This window comes from Phytophthora sojae, assembly GCF_000149755.1.
Source record: "Phytophthora sojae unplaced genomic scaffold PHYSOscaffold_6, whole genome shotgun sequence".
Lineage (NCBI taxonomy): Eukaryota > Oomycota > Peronosporomycetes > Peronosporales > Peronosporaceae > Phytophthora > Phytophthora sojae.
In genome coordinates, this window is record NW_009258120.1 from 2,794,190 (window position 1) to 2,809,483 (window position 15,294).

At 50.5% G+C, this 15,294-nt stretch overlaps 9 protein-coding genes across 9 annotated transcripts; 5 read left to right on the forward strand and 4 right to left on the reverse strand.

Moving 5' to 3' along the window:
* Positions 1-3,323: 3,323 nt before the first annotated feature.
* PHYSODRAFT_514162 (hypothetical protein) lies at positions 3,324-3,518 on the reverse strand (the record flags this gene model as incomplete). Its single annotated transcript, XM_009532850.1, has 1 exon — positions 3,324-3,518. A coding segment is annotated over one exon (195 nt), but the record flags the coding sequence as incomplete, so codon positions are not given.
* Positions 3,519-4,209: 691 nt separating this feature from the next.
* Positions 4,210-4,500, forward strand: PHYSODRAFT_286675 (hypothetical protein; the record flags this gene model as incomplete). The annotated part of the gene is made up of 1 exon (XM_009532851.1): positions 4,210-4,500. The coding sequence occupies one exon, from the start codon at positions 4,210-4,212 to the stop codon at positions 4,498-4,500; it is 291 nt and encodes a 96-aa protein (XP_009531146.1).
* Positions 4,490-5,278, forward strand: PHYSODRAFT_513226 (hypothetical protein; the record flags this gene model as incomplete). The annotated part of the gene is made up of 3 exons (XM_009532852.1): positions 4,490-4,897; positions 4,960-5,085; positions 5,192-5,278. Coding segments are annotated over 3 exons (621 nt in total), but the record flags the coding sequence as incomplete, so codon positions are not given.
* A 1,814-nt stretch (positions 5,279-7,092) lies between these two features.
* On the forward strand, positions 7,093-7,637 carry PHYSODRAFT_303147 (hypothetical protein; the record flags this gene model as incomplete). Its single annotated transcript, XM_009532853.1, has 2 exons — positions 7,093-7,179; positions 7,299-7,637. The coding sequence occupies 2 exons, from the start codon at positions 7,093-7,095 to the stop codon at positions 7,635-7,637; spliced, it is 426 nt and encodes a 141-aa protein (XP_009531148.1).
* A 571-nt stretch (positions 7,638-8,208) lies between these two features.
* On the reverse strand, positions 8,209-8,640 carry PHYSODRAFT_303148 (hypothetical protein; the record flags this gene model as incomplete). Its single annotated transcript, XM_009532854.1, has 1 exon — positions 8,209-8,640. One exon carries the CDS (start codon positions 8,638-8,640, stop codon positions 8,209-8,211), a length of 432 nt encoding a protein of 143 aa, XP_009531149.1.
* Positions 8,641-9,222: 582 nt separating this feature from the next.
* PHYSODRAFT_303149 (hypothetical protein) lies at positions 9,223-9,735 on the reverse strand (the record flags this gene model as incomplete). The annotated part of the gene is made up of 1 exon (XM_009532855.1): positions 9,223-9,735. The coding sequence occupies one exon, from the start codon at positions 9,733-9,735 to the stop codon at positions 9,223-9,225; it is 513 nt and encodes a 170-aa protein (XP_009531150.1).
* A 372-nt stretch (positions 9,736-10,107) lies between these two features.
* Positions 10,108-11,168, forward strand: PHYSODRAFT_361266 (hypothetical protein; the record flags this gene model as incomplete). Its single annotated transcript, XM_009532856.1, has 1 exon — positions 10,108-11,168. Exon 1 carries the CDS (start codon positions 10,134-10,136, stop codon positions 11,166-11,168), a length of 1,035 nt encoding a protein of 344 aa, XP_009531151.1. The 5' UTR covers positions 10,108-10,133.
* Positions 11,169-11,653: 485 nt separating this feature from the next.
* Positions 11,654-13,892, forward strand: PHYSODRAFT_286678 (hypothetical protein). The gene is made up of 2 exons (XM_009532857.1): positions 11,654-12,892; positions 12,947-13,892. The coding sequence occupies exons 1-2, from the start codon at positions 12,360-12,362 to the stop codon at positions 13,389-13,391; spliced, it is 978 nt and encodes a 325-aa protein (XP_009531152.1). The 5' UTR covers positions 11,654-12,359; the 3' UTR covers positions 13,392-13,892.
* Positions 13,893-14,948, reverse strand: PHYSODRAFT_335464 (hypothetical protein; the record flags this gene model as incomplete). The annotated part of the gene is made up of 1 exon (XM_009532858.1): positions 13,893-14,948. One exon carries the CDS (start codon positions 14,946-14,948, stop codon positions 13,893-13,895), a length of 1,056 nt encoding a protein of 351 aa, XP_009531153.1.
* Between the last annotated feature and the right edge of the window lie 346 nt (positions 14,949-15,294).

Below are 15,294 nucleotides of genomic sequence, written 5' to 3' on the forward strand. Positions count from 1 at the left end.
CCACCAACAGGTTTGAAACTTCGGGTGGAAGCCTAAAACCGCCGCGTTTCAGCCACTCGTACTTTCCTTCATTCCAAAACTGCGCTGTTCAAGACGTCGCAATGCAAGCTTTGTTGGGGCCTGTCGAGCGCGCCCAAGTGGCCAAGGACCATGGCCGAAGACGATCATGATGAGTGCCATTGTGATCTACAGGTAAGCGTGAGCGTGTACTTTGCTCTGTAACATTGTACTAGTGGTATATTGATTCTACGTTGCGATGTTGATTACCAGACCTGGTGATCCGACCCAGACGAAGCTATGAGCTCTCGAGTGTGGCCCGATTGGCAGATCGATTGCGGAGTCAGCGCACAACCTCATCGGTTCCTACGAAGCCGGCTACAGCCGGGTCTACCGCTATATTGTAGCTGATGAAGTGGCTACTCAAGAGGCTACAGAAGAAGCGCTCCGCATGGTGTGGCTACACCGGAGACTAAAGAAGAAGCGGTAGATGCTACGACGGATGCTACAGAAGAAGCTCTCCGCGTGATGAGGTTACACCGGAGATTACAGAAGAAGGGACAGAGGCTACGACGGAGGCTACCGATGAAAGCGGCAGGAATGGAGCGGCAGTGCCGGAGGCTACAGAGCAAAGCGGAGACTGCCAATATGGCGAAGATGACCCACGGCTGGCGCGAACATTGAAGAGCGTGCGCATGTAAAGGAAGAAGTAGACGTTGGCATGAATATCATATATTGTCCTGTTTCGTACATGTGTAGTGCGTGTCATTACGGGCTATTGAGCATGCAAGCTCCCTGGTGTTGTTAGAGAGACAATCGTAACAAGCTTGTTAGGTGGGCTAAAGAAATCTAATGATGCGCTAATGTCAAGCACAAGGAAGAATTCGCCCAGTTCCTCTTCACTACGTCAGTTAGGAACAGGGCGATTTCTTTCTCCGCGTTTATCGCGACGTGCCGAAGATGGGTGGCTGGAGCCGAAGTATGATGCCTTAGCATCCCTGCAAGGTATTACCATGTAGCAGGTTTTGAGCGTGCTCTACGCTCGCCACGACCAATAGAAGCTCGCCATTTCGGCATATGGTGGATACATTGAGCATGTTTTGTTCACTTTCGTAGCTGTTCTGTGCACAATGTACCCCCAGCGCTTGACCGCAAGTTGCGAAAGGGCTTCCAACAGCAAATCTTTGACAGGTTTTGAAGTATACTTTAATCAAGTCTAATGCTTATTCTGTAGGATACAGAATAACGTCTGGGGCTAAAAGGGTTAAGCACGACGTATACTTCGGTATCGCCGGGAACGACGGAGGTCTAGCTCGTACGCGTGTCGTGTACGAGGCGATTTCTATAGTACGCGAAGCCCGAGTGCCGCTACCGGTGCGGCCACCCTCGAGAGCAGCATCAATATACCTGCTGCGAATTAGAATAACCGTGCTAGGCTTAACCTTTTCTAGGAACGGTAAAACGAAGCAATTTCGGTATTGCTTCAGCGTTCCGGATTGAGAAACGCCGTCGGTGTAGGCCGTTGCCTCGGCAACAACACTCTATAGAAATGGGCGAGCTGTAGGGCAGATATCATAAAGCTGACAAACAAAGCGAAGAAGTGAAGCTGCTTCTACGGTTATAGAACTGCTTTAGCACTGACATACAAAGTAAGTTAGCACTCCAAGTACCCCTTTGTTGGTTGTAGCGATTACCCTTTTTTCTTGAATGGGATACAGTTCCCCATTACCTGACCTGTGCATAAGTGAGAGGGAAAATGTTTTGATTGGGTATATATTGATGATTTGGTAATTACAACCTCGCAGTCATCTGTCAAGATGGATGTTTTGTGTAGTTCGCCAATCCTATTGATCCACCATCTGGGATTAGTATGCACTCGATCTACGTTCGATGTCGTAAGTTCCGGCGTACTTCGCGTCGTTTTCGACTGTTATGTCGTAAGTTCCCCCCATAGATCTCTACAATCTTATATGTCTGATGGGGCTTCTCTTGTTACGGACAGGGTGTGCCAATACAAACTCGTAGTTACTTTTTTCGTTGTATGTTACGACATACAGTACCGTAGATTACGTGTTTCGGTGCCTAAATCCTGGGAACCAAGGGGTTAACGTATTTTCGTTCAATGAAATATTTGTCATTTTGGGGGCGTGACAGACAGATAAGAAACTCGGTTAAGTGAGAGAAAGCCAGGTACAGACAACGACGGATAAATACGGCAACGCAAAACCCGGCACATATCTGTTGTACTTTTTACAATTTTACAATAAGTAATTCAGATAGTCAATCAGTTTCGAGATTTACACTTGACATTTGCATTCCATATGGTTTTAAGTACTTTCTCTAAATTTGTGTGTACTTTATGCTCCGTTACGTGTATTTTATGTCATTGCCTTGTACAATCTCTATCGTTCCCGACAGAGAATTCTGGCACATTTACTATGGAGGATGCCATTCAGTTATGCCGGATTTATCCGTCGTTGTGTATCGTTGTACTTGACCTGGCGGCGTATATTTAGGCTCTTATTTCGGAGCCTGCTCGAAGCTGCGTCTAAGAAAACTCGGTTAACAAAGTAAGAGAGAGGGAATGTCCAGAGCAAAATTCAACTTGTATCTAACGCTTTAACCACATATTGAGTACAATACTAGCTCACCAAGTGCCTATTGTCACTACACTGGTACCTTGAACGATGCTGTGCCGTCATTATGCTACAGATCTACACCATTTCTCAGGCAAAATGGTTGCTTTCTCAACCAAAGTGGTGCGGGAAGGTCTCGCGCAACATACTATTGCGACGAAAAGGGACATTTTTCAACCAAAGTGGTTTACAGCTGTTTGTTTCCCAAGCAACCAACCATATGAGGCTAAAACGGACCAGTCCACGTCTTGGGCTTGGTCTGTAAGAATCAAAAGTTGCTATTTTTCGACGCAAAAAAACTTAGTTATAATGCCCACGTCACGTAGATCATGATAGACTCCTCAAATACATTCACAAGGCTGTTCTAAGCTGTGTTTTGACTTCTTCAAAATGGCTCTAAATCCTCGATGATTGTGAAACCACTTTGCTTGGGAACGATTTACGACAGAACCACTTTGCTTGAAAATACCTGGGAAAAGTGATATGAGGTTTTTCCCGAAAAATGATTTGAACCACTTTGGTTGGGAAACCAACCAGTCTGCCTGGGAAATGGTGTACATGTACATGTAGATAGTGATGCCTCCGAGGCTACAGTAATCTGCCCGAGTAAGGAACGCCTGATATATATAAAGACGCAGAATATATAAATTGATGTTAAGTTGAGTATACTTTTCCAATGTACTGATTTAGTTATTTCAAAATGAACTGAAGAGCAGCATTACCTACGAGTCCGGAATGATTCCAACAGTGGCGTATGGTCGAAGCACTAACCTTTGACCAGGCATCCTCGCACCACAACAGCGCTGTCAACTGGTCGACCTCGTAGGGATTATGTAGCCCTTCACCAAGCCGGTCTAGAGCCTGCATCATCTTAAGTGAGGCGGAGACACTTGGACGGTGTGGACTTCATGGGTGGAGTGGGGGAGGAGGTGGGCTTGTGGGGCGAGGTGCAAAAGCAAAAGTGCGAGTCTACCCCTACGGTACATATAGTTTGAAGTCTAGTAAGATCGCTAAATGCGCGCCATTTTTCAAACGAGGGTGGAGAGCTGATGATTGGCACTGGATTTTTCATCTTAGTACCTCAGTACCTTGCAGTACCTTGCACATCCCCTATCGCCACATCGACTGGAAAATAAAATTAAATATGTGAGGCTATTAGTTGTACACCCGTTCCGAATTCGGGATGAATTCTGTATTGTTTGTACTCTATTTGTACAGGCTTGATCCCATCGATCCGATGCCCTGCTGAGATGGGACTCTTTTTGTAGTGCATGGGTTCATGCAAACATGAGATGGGGCCGATTAATAATGCTGCATCCTAGATAGTCGGCAATTTTTATTTTCAAGAGAGCCCGTGCTGCTGTTGATGCTGGGCGTGGTAATCTCGCACGGGGTCTCGACACTGCGAAGGCTTCCCAGGGCTCTCAGGCTAAGTGTCCACAACTCGGTAAAACATCGAGTGTCCTTCGTCGCCAACCAACCAACTGACCAACCTGCCGAAGTTTCAACGAATTCTCAGTTTGCAATTTGCTAAACGCGTCTCCAACGACCATCGACCTCGACAACTTGACTGACCATGCGTGTCTTGTCCTTGCTGACTGTGATCGCCCTCGTCTCCAGCTGCGAAGCTGCTACCTCGGCCACGACAGGCGTCGTCAAGACGGACATTACTTTCTTGTCTCGCGCCCTTACTGCTGAGTACCAACCCAAGAGATCCCTGCGCCAGTATGATGAAGACGAATTAGCGACTCTCGACTCCGAAGACGAAGAGAGAGCTGGCACCAGCCAGAAGATGGAGGAATTGGTGGAGAAGTTCGGACACCTGGGCTTCACTACAAGGGGTTTCGATACGCCAGTTCGCAGCTGACACGAAAGCTGTTGCCCAACTGTACCCAAAAGGAAAAGGCTTGAGCAAGGAGACACTGCAGCAGTTGGCGCTTGTTGAACACATGAGGGCCACGGATATCGAACTAAAAATGTCCAAGGAAACTGGTGATAGTATGCGCAGGGAAATCGAGCACTTTGATGATGTCCCAGTGCTGGAATCCCACACGGGTCGCGAGTTCCAACGCTACGATGACCAAGACCGTCGTTTTCTGTCGTGCATTGTGGCCTCCAGAGCCGACGGGGAAGGTGAAGGCGAAGTTCTTCTCATTTCGAGCTCAAACCCAGGCAAAAGAGACTGGGTGTTGCCTAAGGGAGGCTGGGACCACGGCGAGACCGTTGAGACGGCTGCGTGGCGCGAGCTCATCGAAGAAGGAGGGGTACGGTGATATCGTTTTCCGTCTTGTCAGTGATGGCTTCGTATTAACCGATTGGTGTGCAGGTGGAGGGAAGCGTTCGGTTTTACTTGAATCCTATTACTGAGGGCGACAAGGTCTACTATCCTTTCAGGATGGACGCGACGACGGTGTACGACCAGTGGGCTGAAAGCATGCGCTACCGCATCTGGGTACGTCCGGAATTCCCCCCCCCCCCCTTCTTCTTGGGTATGCGTGGAACAGCTCATCGAACTGTGCAATGCTTTATTATTGCTCGACGATTGACTTACCGTGCAGGTTTCCTACGCCGACGCGGAAAAACTGCTTTCGAAACGTCCTGAAATGCTTAAAGTGTTGAGGACTGTGCGCAGTGCAGAGGAGTAAGTCGCGGAGAACGCCCGCCTCCTCCAGGGCTTCATTTTGAGCTTAGAATCTGACACACTCGAAGCGATACCGGTAATAGAGAAGTTCCACAACAACTTGCCGATTTCCTAACCATTTTTTCTGTCACAATTCCCATTGCAAACCCTCATCTTAAAGCACTGTACTAACGTTACTGGTGTACGTAAGTACTACGTAGTTGGGGACGAAGTCCCCACTTATAATCACCTCTCACTCCTCTTTACTCTATTTCTTACCTCTCTTTACTTATTAATACCTCTCTTAATCTGATACATGAACGGTTAGGGTTTACATCCATAAAACCTTGGTTGAAGCACCCTCTCTAGATCCATAGAAGCGCCTTACTGCGTAAAAACTGGAGTGACCCGGGGGGACACGATTTAGCCTCGACGATAAACGCTAATCAAACAGGCAACGGGAAGCGAATCGCGGGTTTAGATAAATTGCTACACTTTAGATCGCACCGAGCGCAAAAAAAACGCCACCAAGTCCTCGGCTTCACTCTGATTTAGAGCGCCAAGTCAGCGCTTGCATCCATTACTACGAGTGAGTTAGTGCTGGGAAGCCTGCATGGATACGTGCTACGCAGAGCTCACCATGTCCCAATACTCTAGCTCATTTAGCGATAGCCTGTAGCCTACAGGATAGCTCCTGGCAGTGATGCAGGTGGCCTCCTTATACCCTGGGGTCCCACACCACGCACTAATAGTATATTAATACGCAACTAGCTCCAAGCCGCAACGACGCGCTGCCCTGCTGGTCGCTGGGCCCTCCTACGCGGACATGCTTCACGGGCACCCCGCGCGGGTTTGCTTTGGCTATGCTCCTCGCAACCACTTGCTGCCGATAGAATAGAGAATCTTGCGATAGTGTAACATTTTTAAATTGTGTAAAGTGATATGGTATAAGTGATATGGTAGCACTAGATCGGGAGCCGAGATGCTGTATTGATGAGTACGCTGGAAAATCGAAACTGAATATTATAGCTTTTAACAACAACTATCCCTTGCTACATGTATTTGCTTTGGGCTGTCGGCTACCACTAATTGATCTTGAACCACTGGTGCTGCAGTTCACCCTTGCGGTTAACCGCGATCTAGGGTTTCGCGAGATATAGTCCAGCATCATTAGTCTTGCTGCTGGTGTGTAATTGCCGTTGATTATCTTGACCTCGCGATAGATAGTAACGTTATTTGCTGATAATGAAGACTTCATCATGCAGCTCCACCAGTGTTGCTAATTGCTTATTGGTTTGATGACCTGCATCGGTTAAACTGAGAATCTAAATTACAACGGTCGCGAACACGCCCTTAGCCCTAAGTTTGCTTCACTACACTACAAAAAATGGTCATGGTGATTGATAAGAGTTATTGGATCAATTAGAGGGTGGGGACGTCGGCCTGAAGTGGAGATTCCACTGCAGGGTGTCGGCCCCCTAAGCAACTCAACGGAGCAATGCGACTGAGGTGCTCCATTACTAGTAATAGTGAATAATGCTTTCGACAACTTGTACACGTAGGAAACTCGAGGGAAGCTGGTGTCTTGGTAACATTCCTGGATTGCCTGCTCGCTCTGGGGAGGATTGCCAACGGAGTAATGGGAATCTATCTGATGGTTAAAAAAAAACGTTTGAGTGCTTTGATGCACTCAAACGTTTTTTGAGCTATGTTATCTAGAATTTAGATTTTTGTTACAGAATACCTATGTCTAGATTCTAGACTGCAATCCCAGAACGTGTCTAAATCCACCCCAACAAACAACTTCAGACCCTCAACTTACAACTGCATCGTGGCAACATGGACGAGGGCGAGTTCCTGCGCCTGCTAGAGCGCTACCCCGTGGTGCGCAAGAAGACCCACTGCCGCGTGCAATGGAACGACATGGTGCGTCCGCGTCTTGGCTTCTTCTTTTTACCCCCATGACTGCAATCGCGGCGCTCTATCTCCCGCTACACCCGTTGCAATGCAGTTATCTAACTCTGTAGTCATGCAACATCTTTTAGTATGACGACGAGCCGGCTGCGCAGCCCGCGAGCTCTGGTATCTTTATCCCTGCGGGTCACGAGAGCGCCATCAAACCCACGGACTCGGTGGAGGACGCGCTGGAGAAATTCCTGGCGCCCTATTTCTCGTCACAGGAGGCGGCCAAGATCCAGCGACAACTCGAGAAGGTGCTGACGCTCATTCTAATGCCACTAGCTGCCAAGTTGCAGGGCTTTAAGCTGACCCGATATACTTTATTGTTGTTATTGTTGTTGTTGCAGGCTCAGATTGACTTTGTGTCGAGTTTGAACCTGGAGGACGTGAACGAGCTGTGCGCACAGTTCGTGGCGACCAAGTAGAGGGTGGACGGATTTGGTGCAGGTAAGAGCTTGGCAAATATGGTCTATATTATCTGTGGACAAGGCATGCGTCTGTCTTCTTTGCGTTGTTGTGTGCTGACGAGAGGGAACTATACGTGTAGCTGCTGGGATAGCTGGTGGCGCTGCTCAGGGGGAAAGACAACGAGTTGCGAGTGAGATAAAAGGCAATGCATTGTGGAAAACTGGAAATTGGGCTAACAAACCTGTCGGAAGCTGCGGGACTGAGCTGGGTCCAAGAAAGGCGACGCACTCCAGGAGATAACCAGCGTGCGCAGCTCATCCGTAGAAGTCTCGAACGAAATGAGGTGCAACAGCGCCTCCTGACAGCAGCACCGGACCAGCAAAAAACATCAGTACTCAAGCAAACTCCACCAACACCAACAGCTTCCCAACGTACGATGTGCTGGTACTCCGCTTCGAACGTCGCCAGCTCCTGACTCATCATCTGCAGGTAGTCCACCGGCCTCAGCTCCGTAGCTTCGATCTGCTGCTCCTCTTCTTCATTTCCATCGCCCAGCACTTTATCAACACACCAAACACCAACACAACATCAGCTCTCCAGCTCCAGACCTACCTCCATCCCAATAACCAACGCACCAATCTCCCTCGCTTGCTCCTGCAGCGCGTACATCTGCTCCAGGAGCTCCTCGAAGCCGCCCGACAGCTCCTGCACCTGCTCGTACAGGTCCTCCGCCAGCCACGGATCCATCGCCGCATTGCCAACCAGTCCAGCCAGCAACACGTCCCTCTCGCTGTTGTTGACAGCCTGCGCGTCTCGAACCGCCAGCAGCGCCGACTGGAACCCTTCGATCAGCGCGATGCCCTCGCGCTCCCGGCCGTACCAGGCCGCCCCTTTCTCCTGCATCGCAGTGAACAGCCTTGCAACTCGCTTCGACCTAGTATCACCCGCACGCAACGCCTCCTTCTGCTCGTTTGCATCGCCCGCAGCACTCGCCGCCTTCTTGCTCTTCTTCTTGGCCATCGTTGACGTAATTCGTTTTTGACAAAATGGCTACACTACTCAATTTGGTCAATCAGTCAGGACTTCTGAAAGTAAGAATTAAGACGGTCCTAAACGCTAGATTTAGAAAGTTTTAGCTTGCAGATAAGCAATATTCTGGACTGCATCCAGTACAAGTGTGCTCTCGGCTAGCAAGCATTACAGCATAAAACAACTTTGGATCTTACTCCGTTACCCAGCAACTACCAAAATGGTCGGGCAGGAGGTCGATCGGTGCTTGCTCGTGGGTCCTCAGTGAGAACCTGTAAATTGTAGCGACCCTTGTGGCCTGTTGTTTAGCTTAGGACGAGGACTACCTCCTTGAGTCGGGAGGTGGTTGGAGAGTCCCGAGCTAACAGCCCACGACACGAAACAGCAGACGTACGAGCACATTGGAAGAATTGGGGACTCACTAAAGCCAAGTGACAAAAAATGCTAGAGCTACGTGCCTGTACCCACGTTTTGGTAGCTCTAACCTCTGTACACTTAACGTCTTTGTTGTTGCAAACACTTCTTGGAGCAGATTAAGGCTGTGTAAATAAAATAAATGTAATTCGCATACAGTTAGAAGCCCCAGTTGCTAACCTCTGTGTTGCTGTTGTCCACACCGTCGGTGCGATGGTGCCGCAGGGTCGCTTCTGATGTTGCCGGGATGACCATGTTCTTCGATAGTATGGGAACTTTAGCAGTGGTTGCAATGTTCCGCTCTAACACAGACAGCTCTCTTCCTGTGCCGAACTTACCTGCGCCTTTCTTACGAGACGCACGTTGCTCCTTACCGACTGCACGCCGTGTTTTAATATCTGGTTCAAACACCACGGCAAGCGGGGGTGGGGGTACGAGAAATCGATTAATGTGGTGAAAGTCAGAAGGGAGCAAGGCCTTTTGATCGTGGTCAAGTTGTTTGAGTCGATGCACGCAAGGTAGTCCGGTGCTTCGCGAAAATATCTTGGTGCACTTGTGGATGATATTCCCGGCGATAATTTCCAAGCATTTCAGAAGCGGAAACGAATGAATAATCTTGCCAACGTTCACGAAGAGAGGGTTGCCCAGCAGCTTCACATGCCCTCTCGTCATCTCGTCGGAAACGGCATCCTTGTGTTCCTTGATGGACTTACGCCACCACTTGGGGAAATGAGTTTGTTGAACCAGTTCGCCATATTTTTAGAGCACAGGAATAAGACGCGAGGCCTTCAGATACACTGCATGTACCAAACAGTGGGAATAGGCACGTAGCTCTAGCATTTTTGTCACGTTGCTTTAGGCCCGAAGAATTGGTTCTACAATGTAATAGTACATGTGGTGTCTTCCAGATCTGGCGTGCCAATTTGACCAAATCGCAAATTCCAAGTCAAACTCCTGACCAAATTGCAATTTCCCCTTGTCGAAAACAACACACATTTTTGACCAATTCGACGGGTACACTGTACCCCGCCACGTACTTGTGAACGAGGAGCTCATTTGCCGACGCCACCATGCGTGCCCTGCGGCTGCTCTTCCTGTGCGCGCTGCTGCTCGCCGCGACGCTGCTGTGCTGTACCCACGCCTCCGATGCCGATGCCGACGCCGACGCCCCCAACACGCCGGAGCCCACGTCCAGCGCCAGCGCGCGGGACAACGACCCCACCATCCAGCAGGTGCGCGGCCTGCGCAACGCCGGCATGAAGCTCAACGACGCCAAAGACTTCACGGGCGCCATCGAGAAGCTGCGCGGCGCCATCACGCTGCTGCACGAGCGCGTGTTTGGCGAGGGCCGCCACGCCGTGTCGGACCCGGCCGAGATCTCGCAGGACGCGGCGCTGTACGCGCAGATCCTGAACGACTACGGGTCCGTGCTCATCCGCGCCAAGCAGTACGACGAGGCCATCGAGGTGCTCGAGGACTCGGTGGCCATGGTGGACAAGATCTACGGGGACAGCCACCCGTCGCTGGGCCTGTCGCTGCGCAGCCTGGCGGACGCCTACATGGCCAAGGAGAAGTACCAGAAGGCTATTAACAAGTACAAGACGCTGCGCAAACATGTCAAAAAGGGGCTGGGAGTGACCCACGAAGCGTACATTGAGGCGTCGTTGAGGATCGCAGAGGGGTACAAGAAGCTGGGCAAGAAGAAGAAGAACCTCAAGGTGCTGAAGGACGCTGTGAAGGCCCAGGGAGGCGAGATCAATGGACTCACCACGGGTATCGCCGAGCTGTATATGGAGCTGTCCACGGCTCACGTGGCGGTGAACGAGATCGACGACGCATTGAGAGCGGCGGAGACGGCGAGCGCTGTTTTCTTGCAGAGAGACGGAGAGGACACGCTCACGTACGCCTTCAGCTTGAACGCGCTGGCGGGCGTCAAGATGCGCCAGAAGAAGGTGGACGACGCCATTGAACTGCTCGAGCGCGCGCACAAGATCGCGGTCAAGATTTACGGAGACAACGACCCCATTACGCAGGCCAGCGCCAAGACCCTGAGGGAGGTGAAGGAGTACAAACTGGACTTGCACGCGCAGAAGGACGAGCTTTAGAGACAGAGACGAAGAGAGAAGATAGTTGGGGGTTGGAGTTGTTGTAAGTAAGCTCTGTAATGCAGCTCTACCATCCTAGCTTGGTGAACTTGAAGGTGAAGTCGACGCCTGTTGCAGTATCAATACATCAGTGCTCGGGTCCTAACAGCAGTAAGGTAAGTAAACGTACGTACCGAAGTGTACTACTCGGAAGCACAGCGTGATCATCATCCAGACTTGCTCAAAATGGACCACTTGTGCGTCTCCAGTACGAACGCGAGTTGGTACAGCGCTCGCATCCCGCAGTTCCTCTTGATCACCACCAGAAGCAGCACGAAAGACACAATCTGGAGAATCCCGAACACAAATACGGGGAGCACAGTTGAGCCAGCGTTGTTTTGAGTGACTGCAGCCATCTCGGAGTGAAACTGCTGCGCACTTGGGAGATGCACCATTACCAGGATGTAACTTGTGTAGAAGAAGGGGATAACCGCTTCAAGGTAGGAAGGGCCTCCGAAAATAGCATTGTCAATAACATTATTTCAGAAAATAACAATAAATTACGCATTTCGGCGGGTTCAGCCATCTACCGTGATAATTTATTGATGTGCTTTGTGATATTACATAATTTATGACAGTTACCTTTATATAATAATGTTAGCGTTTTACCAGCCATCTTCTCGCTTCCAGTCGTTCAGAAGAACTGAAATCACTGGTTGTCTGCGTTGCTAGTTGCAGCTCATTTGGTAGCGCTCACCTTTCAATTTTCACTTCTCAAGCCTCCAAGACCTCATCCAGCATGGTTTGCGCTATCCGCCCCCCTCGCCCTACGTACACGAACTCCCAAGTCTCGGGGTTTTACTTCCGCCCGTGTCGCGACGAGAACGACGAGGTGATTCTCGAGTATTTCCGTTGCCGTTGCGGCACGGTTCGGAAGCAAATCCATAGGAACGGGTACTCCAACCTGATGCAACATATCAGGCGGGAGCACCCTGACTACGAGACCGTCATGCTCGACGCTACGACGGCGGAGACAGGCTCCCTCGTGGACTTGTCCGCCATTCGACGCTCAACCTCCACGGCTGGATGGTTTGGATTGTCATGTGCAACCTGCCACTCTCTTTTTGTGAGAGCCGAGAAGCTCGGCGGTACGTGTATGCATAAGGTCATTGTGTTTACATTACTACGGAAACTAACAACTTTACTTTATGGATGTTATTCAGCTACTCCAGTCTGGACCCCATCTCGGAGGAAACGCTGCGGGCTGGCATGGACGGGGTCGTCGTCGCCGTCGAGCGTTCGATTGCGTCGGAGCTCCCAGCACGCTTCGGCATCATGCTCGACGGCTGGACACACGCATCTGAGCACTACATCGCCGTGTTCGCGTGCTATGAGGTGAACGGCTGTCCCAAGACAACGCTACTCAGCATGGCCCCGCTGCTGGACGCGCTGGACGACGATCTCTCCGCGCAGGGCCATCTCGAGTTTCTAGCGACCATGCTGCCGCGCGATTACGGCGTACAGCTGACGCAGTGTCGCTTCCTCGTAGCTGACAACTGCGCCGTAAACCGGCGGCTGGCAACTCTTATGAGTATGCCGCTTGTTGGTTGCGCAAGCCACCGCCTGAACCTTGCTGTTCAGACGGACATGGCGTCGCATGAGGAGGACCTGGCTGCTGTGCAGGCGCTCATGGTAAATTGCGTACTCTCACCCAATCTGCCAAACTACGGTAAGCGCCAATGTGTGTCAATATGTCTCTAACACAATTTGTGTACTTTTGTAAATTTTTTACAAAATAGGTTGAAAACGCCACTTCGGCCTGTCATTCGCCAGGACACGCGCTGGAGCTCTACGTTCGAGATGGTACGGCGCTACCTCCAGCTCCTCGAGTTTCTTGACGCCGAAGACGACGACCTCATGGACCTGCTGCCGCCGCCGGCGATGAACAAGCGACTGCGGGCATTGTACCAGGAGCTGTGCGACATCGAGTCGGTCTCGAAGGCCCTTCAAGGCCACGACGTCGACCTGCTGGACGTTCGCGAGTGGTTCGACGAGCTGATCGCTGTCAAGCCACAATATGGGCGCTACATTGGTAAGTTTATAACTGTTGAATTTGTGTTTAATATTTTCACTAACAATTGTATAATGGTTTTTATTTTGCAGGGCCTCGGGCCAACATTGTGCACAGCCCAGATTTTGAGGCTGGGTGTGTACGCGTTCTCCACGGGAAGGCGCAGCGGCTGACGCGTGCTGAAAAGGTCGCTTTGCAGCCCTTCGAAGCTGCCAGACCGGGCGACGCGGCCGCGAGTGAGGAGGAGGAGGATCCAGCCACGTCGTTCGTGGAGCGTCTTCGGAAGCGCCGGCGGCTTGCACAGGACCGTGTCAAGTATGAGCAGCTGAAGAGCATCCCACCCACGTCGAACGTGGTGGAACGCTTCTTCAGCATTGCTCGGGTGACGTTTGGTCATCAACGACACGGCCTGCTGCCACGCACGCTTGAGACGATTTTGTTTCTCCGCCAGAATCGGTCGTACTGGGATGCAACGACTGTGGACAATTTGAGCTAGATGATAAGCTAACTGGTGTCTTGTTAATAGACTTCATGCTTTTTCATAATGGCATTATTTATTGTAGTACGTTGGGGGCAATGCCATAATGTACTGTTGTATTGGTAGGAGCGTCAGGGGATAATTTATTCAGCAACGCCCAACCTACTAAATAAAAATGCCATATTCGGAGGCCCTACTAGGAGGTGACGACGAGGCATTCGATCGTGAAGAACGTCTCAAGTGAATAGCTCAGGAATCTCAGTGGCTCCGAGTCGACTGGTACTCGGGTACCCTCTGCATCACCATTACTGGGTGTGCTCGGATGAATTTCTTTGCTGCGCTTCCTGGTACAAATGATACACAGCGCGGATGACTTTCGAGTATTCTCGCGAGATGGAATGTCCGCGACGGTCGGAGGCGATACAACCCCTCGCGACTTAGACGCTCCATTCAGCTTCTTTAGAAGGATGTTATCCGCTGTTGGCAGTCGATGCGGGAAATGCGAGAAAGTATTTATCCCACTTCGAGTCGGCTGACCCAGCACTTCGGTGTTTCGACACAGGCAGCACGACGCAGCCAGCAAGTTATTCAGATTGCCAACTCCCGGTATTACAGCCTGTAACCTTGCTAAGATGCCATTAGTTCGGTGGTGCAGGCCATACAACATGATCATCGTCTGCGAGAGATCCGTCATAATGATGGCGGAGATTGCGAGGGCCGACGTGGCGCTCTGCATGCACGTAGCCACGTAGATGGCGTTGAAGAAGTCCACAGTAAAAATTACCAGCTCCGGCGTCATATCTTCCACGTGCTTTGTACATCTCAACACAATATTTTTTATAACAACCACCATCAAAGGCAGCAACAAAATTACAGGAAGCTGGAAATTCGATCCTTCAACAAAGCGGAACAACACTTCGTAGATCGGATACACGAACATCATCATGATCTGTGCGTGTAAGAAGTTCATGTACTGGATGAGCTGCTTGCGTTGTGCGAATAGTTTGCGCAGCATTTGAGCGCCCAGTATGACTCGAAACAGAATAATGTGGATAGTGTTGTAGACTACGAGAAACCGACTGCGGTCGGTGGTCACTTGGGTTGCTGGCAGCGCGCCGGCGGTGTGCTTGTTGAATGACCAGGGTAGTGAGTGGTGGTTGAGGTCTGAGACCGTGATGCCTTTGACTATGATGAAGAGGAAAGAGAGTTCTGGTGAAAGAGACCCGAGGGTTTCTCGGAACTTCTCCTGCATGCGTGCAGCCTCCTTCGTTGGCTGCGGCCAGTGTAGTCAAGAGTAGTCAACGGGGGTTTTATGGCTCGAGGTGCTTTCCCCTACAACAACACTTGAACAACAAGCATACAATCTGTTTTCTCTCGAAAGACACAAGCCATTTTAGTTGTTTTGCTCCCTACTTCGTGTTATAAAGCTACTGTCCAACTCGACCCTGCGAGATCTGCGTAGGTGAAGTGCTACGAGTGCAACTCGGTTTCTCCTAGGTTGTGAGCCCAAGGGGCTTAACGAGTAGCACGATGGAGTATGGAGCCCTTCAACAGCAAGGGCAAGCACCTTAGCAGCAACAGGTGCAGCAACAAGCTCA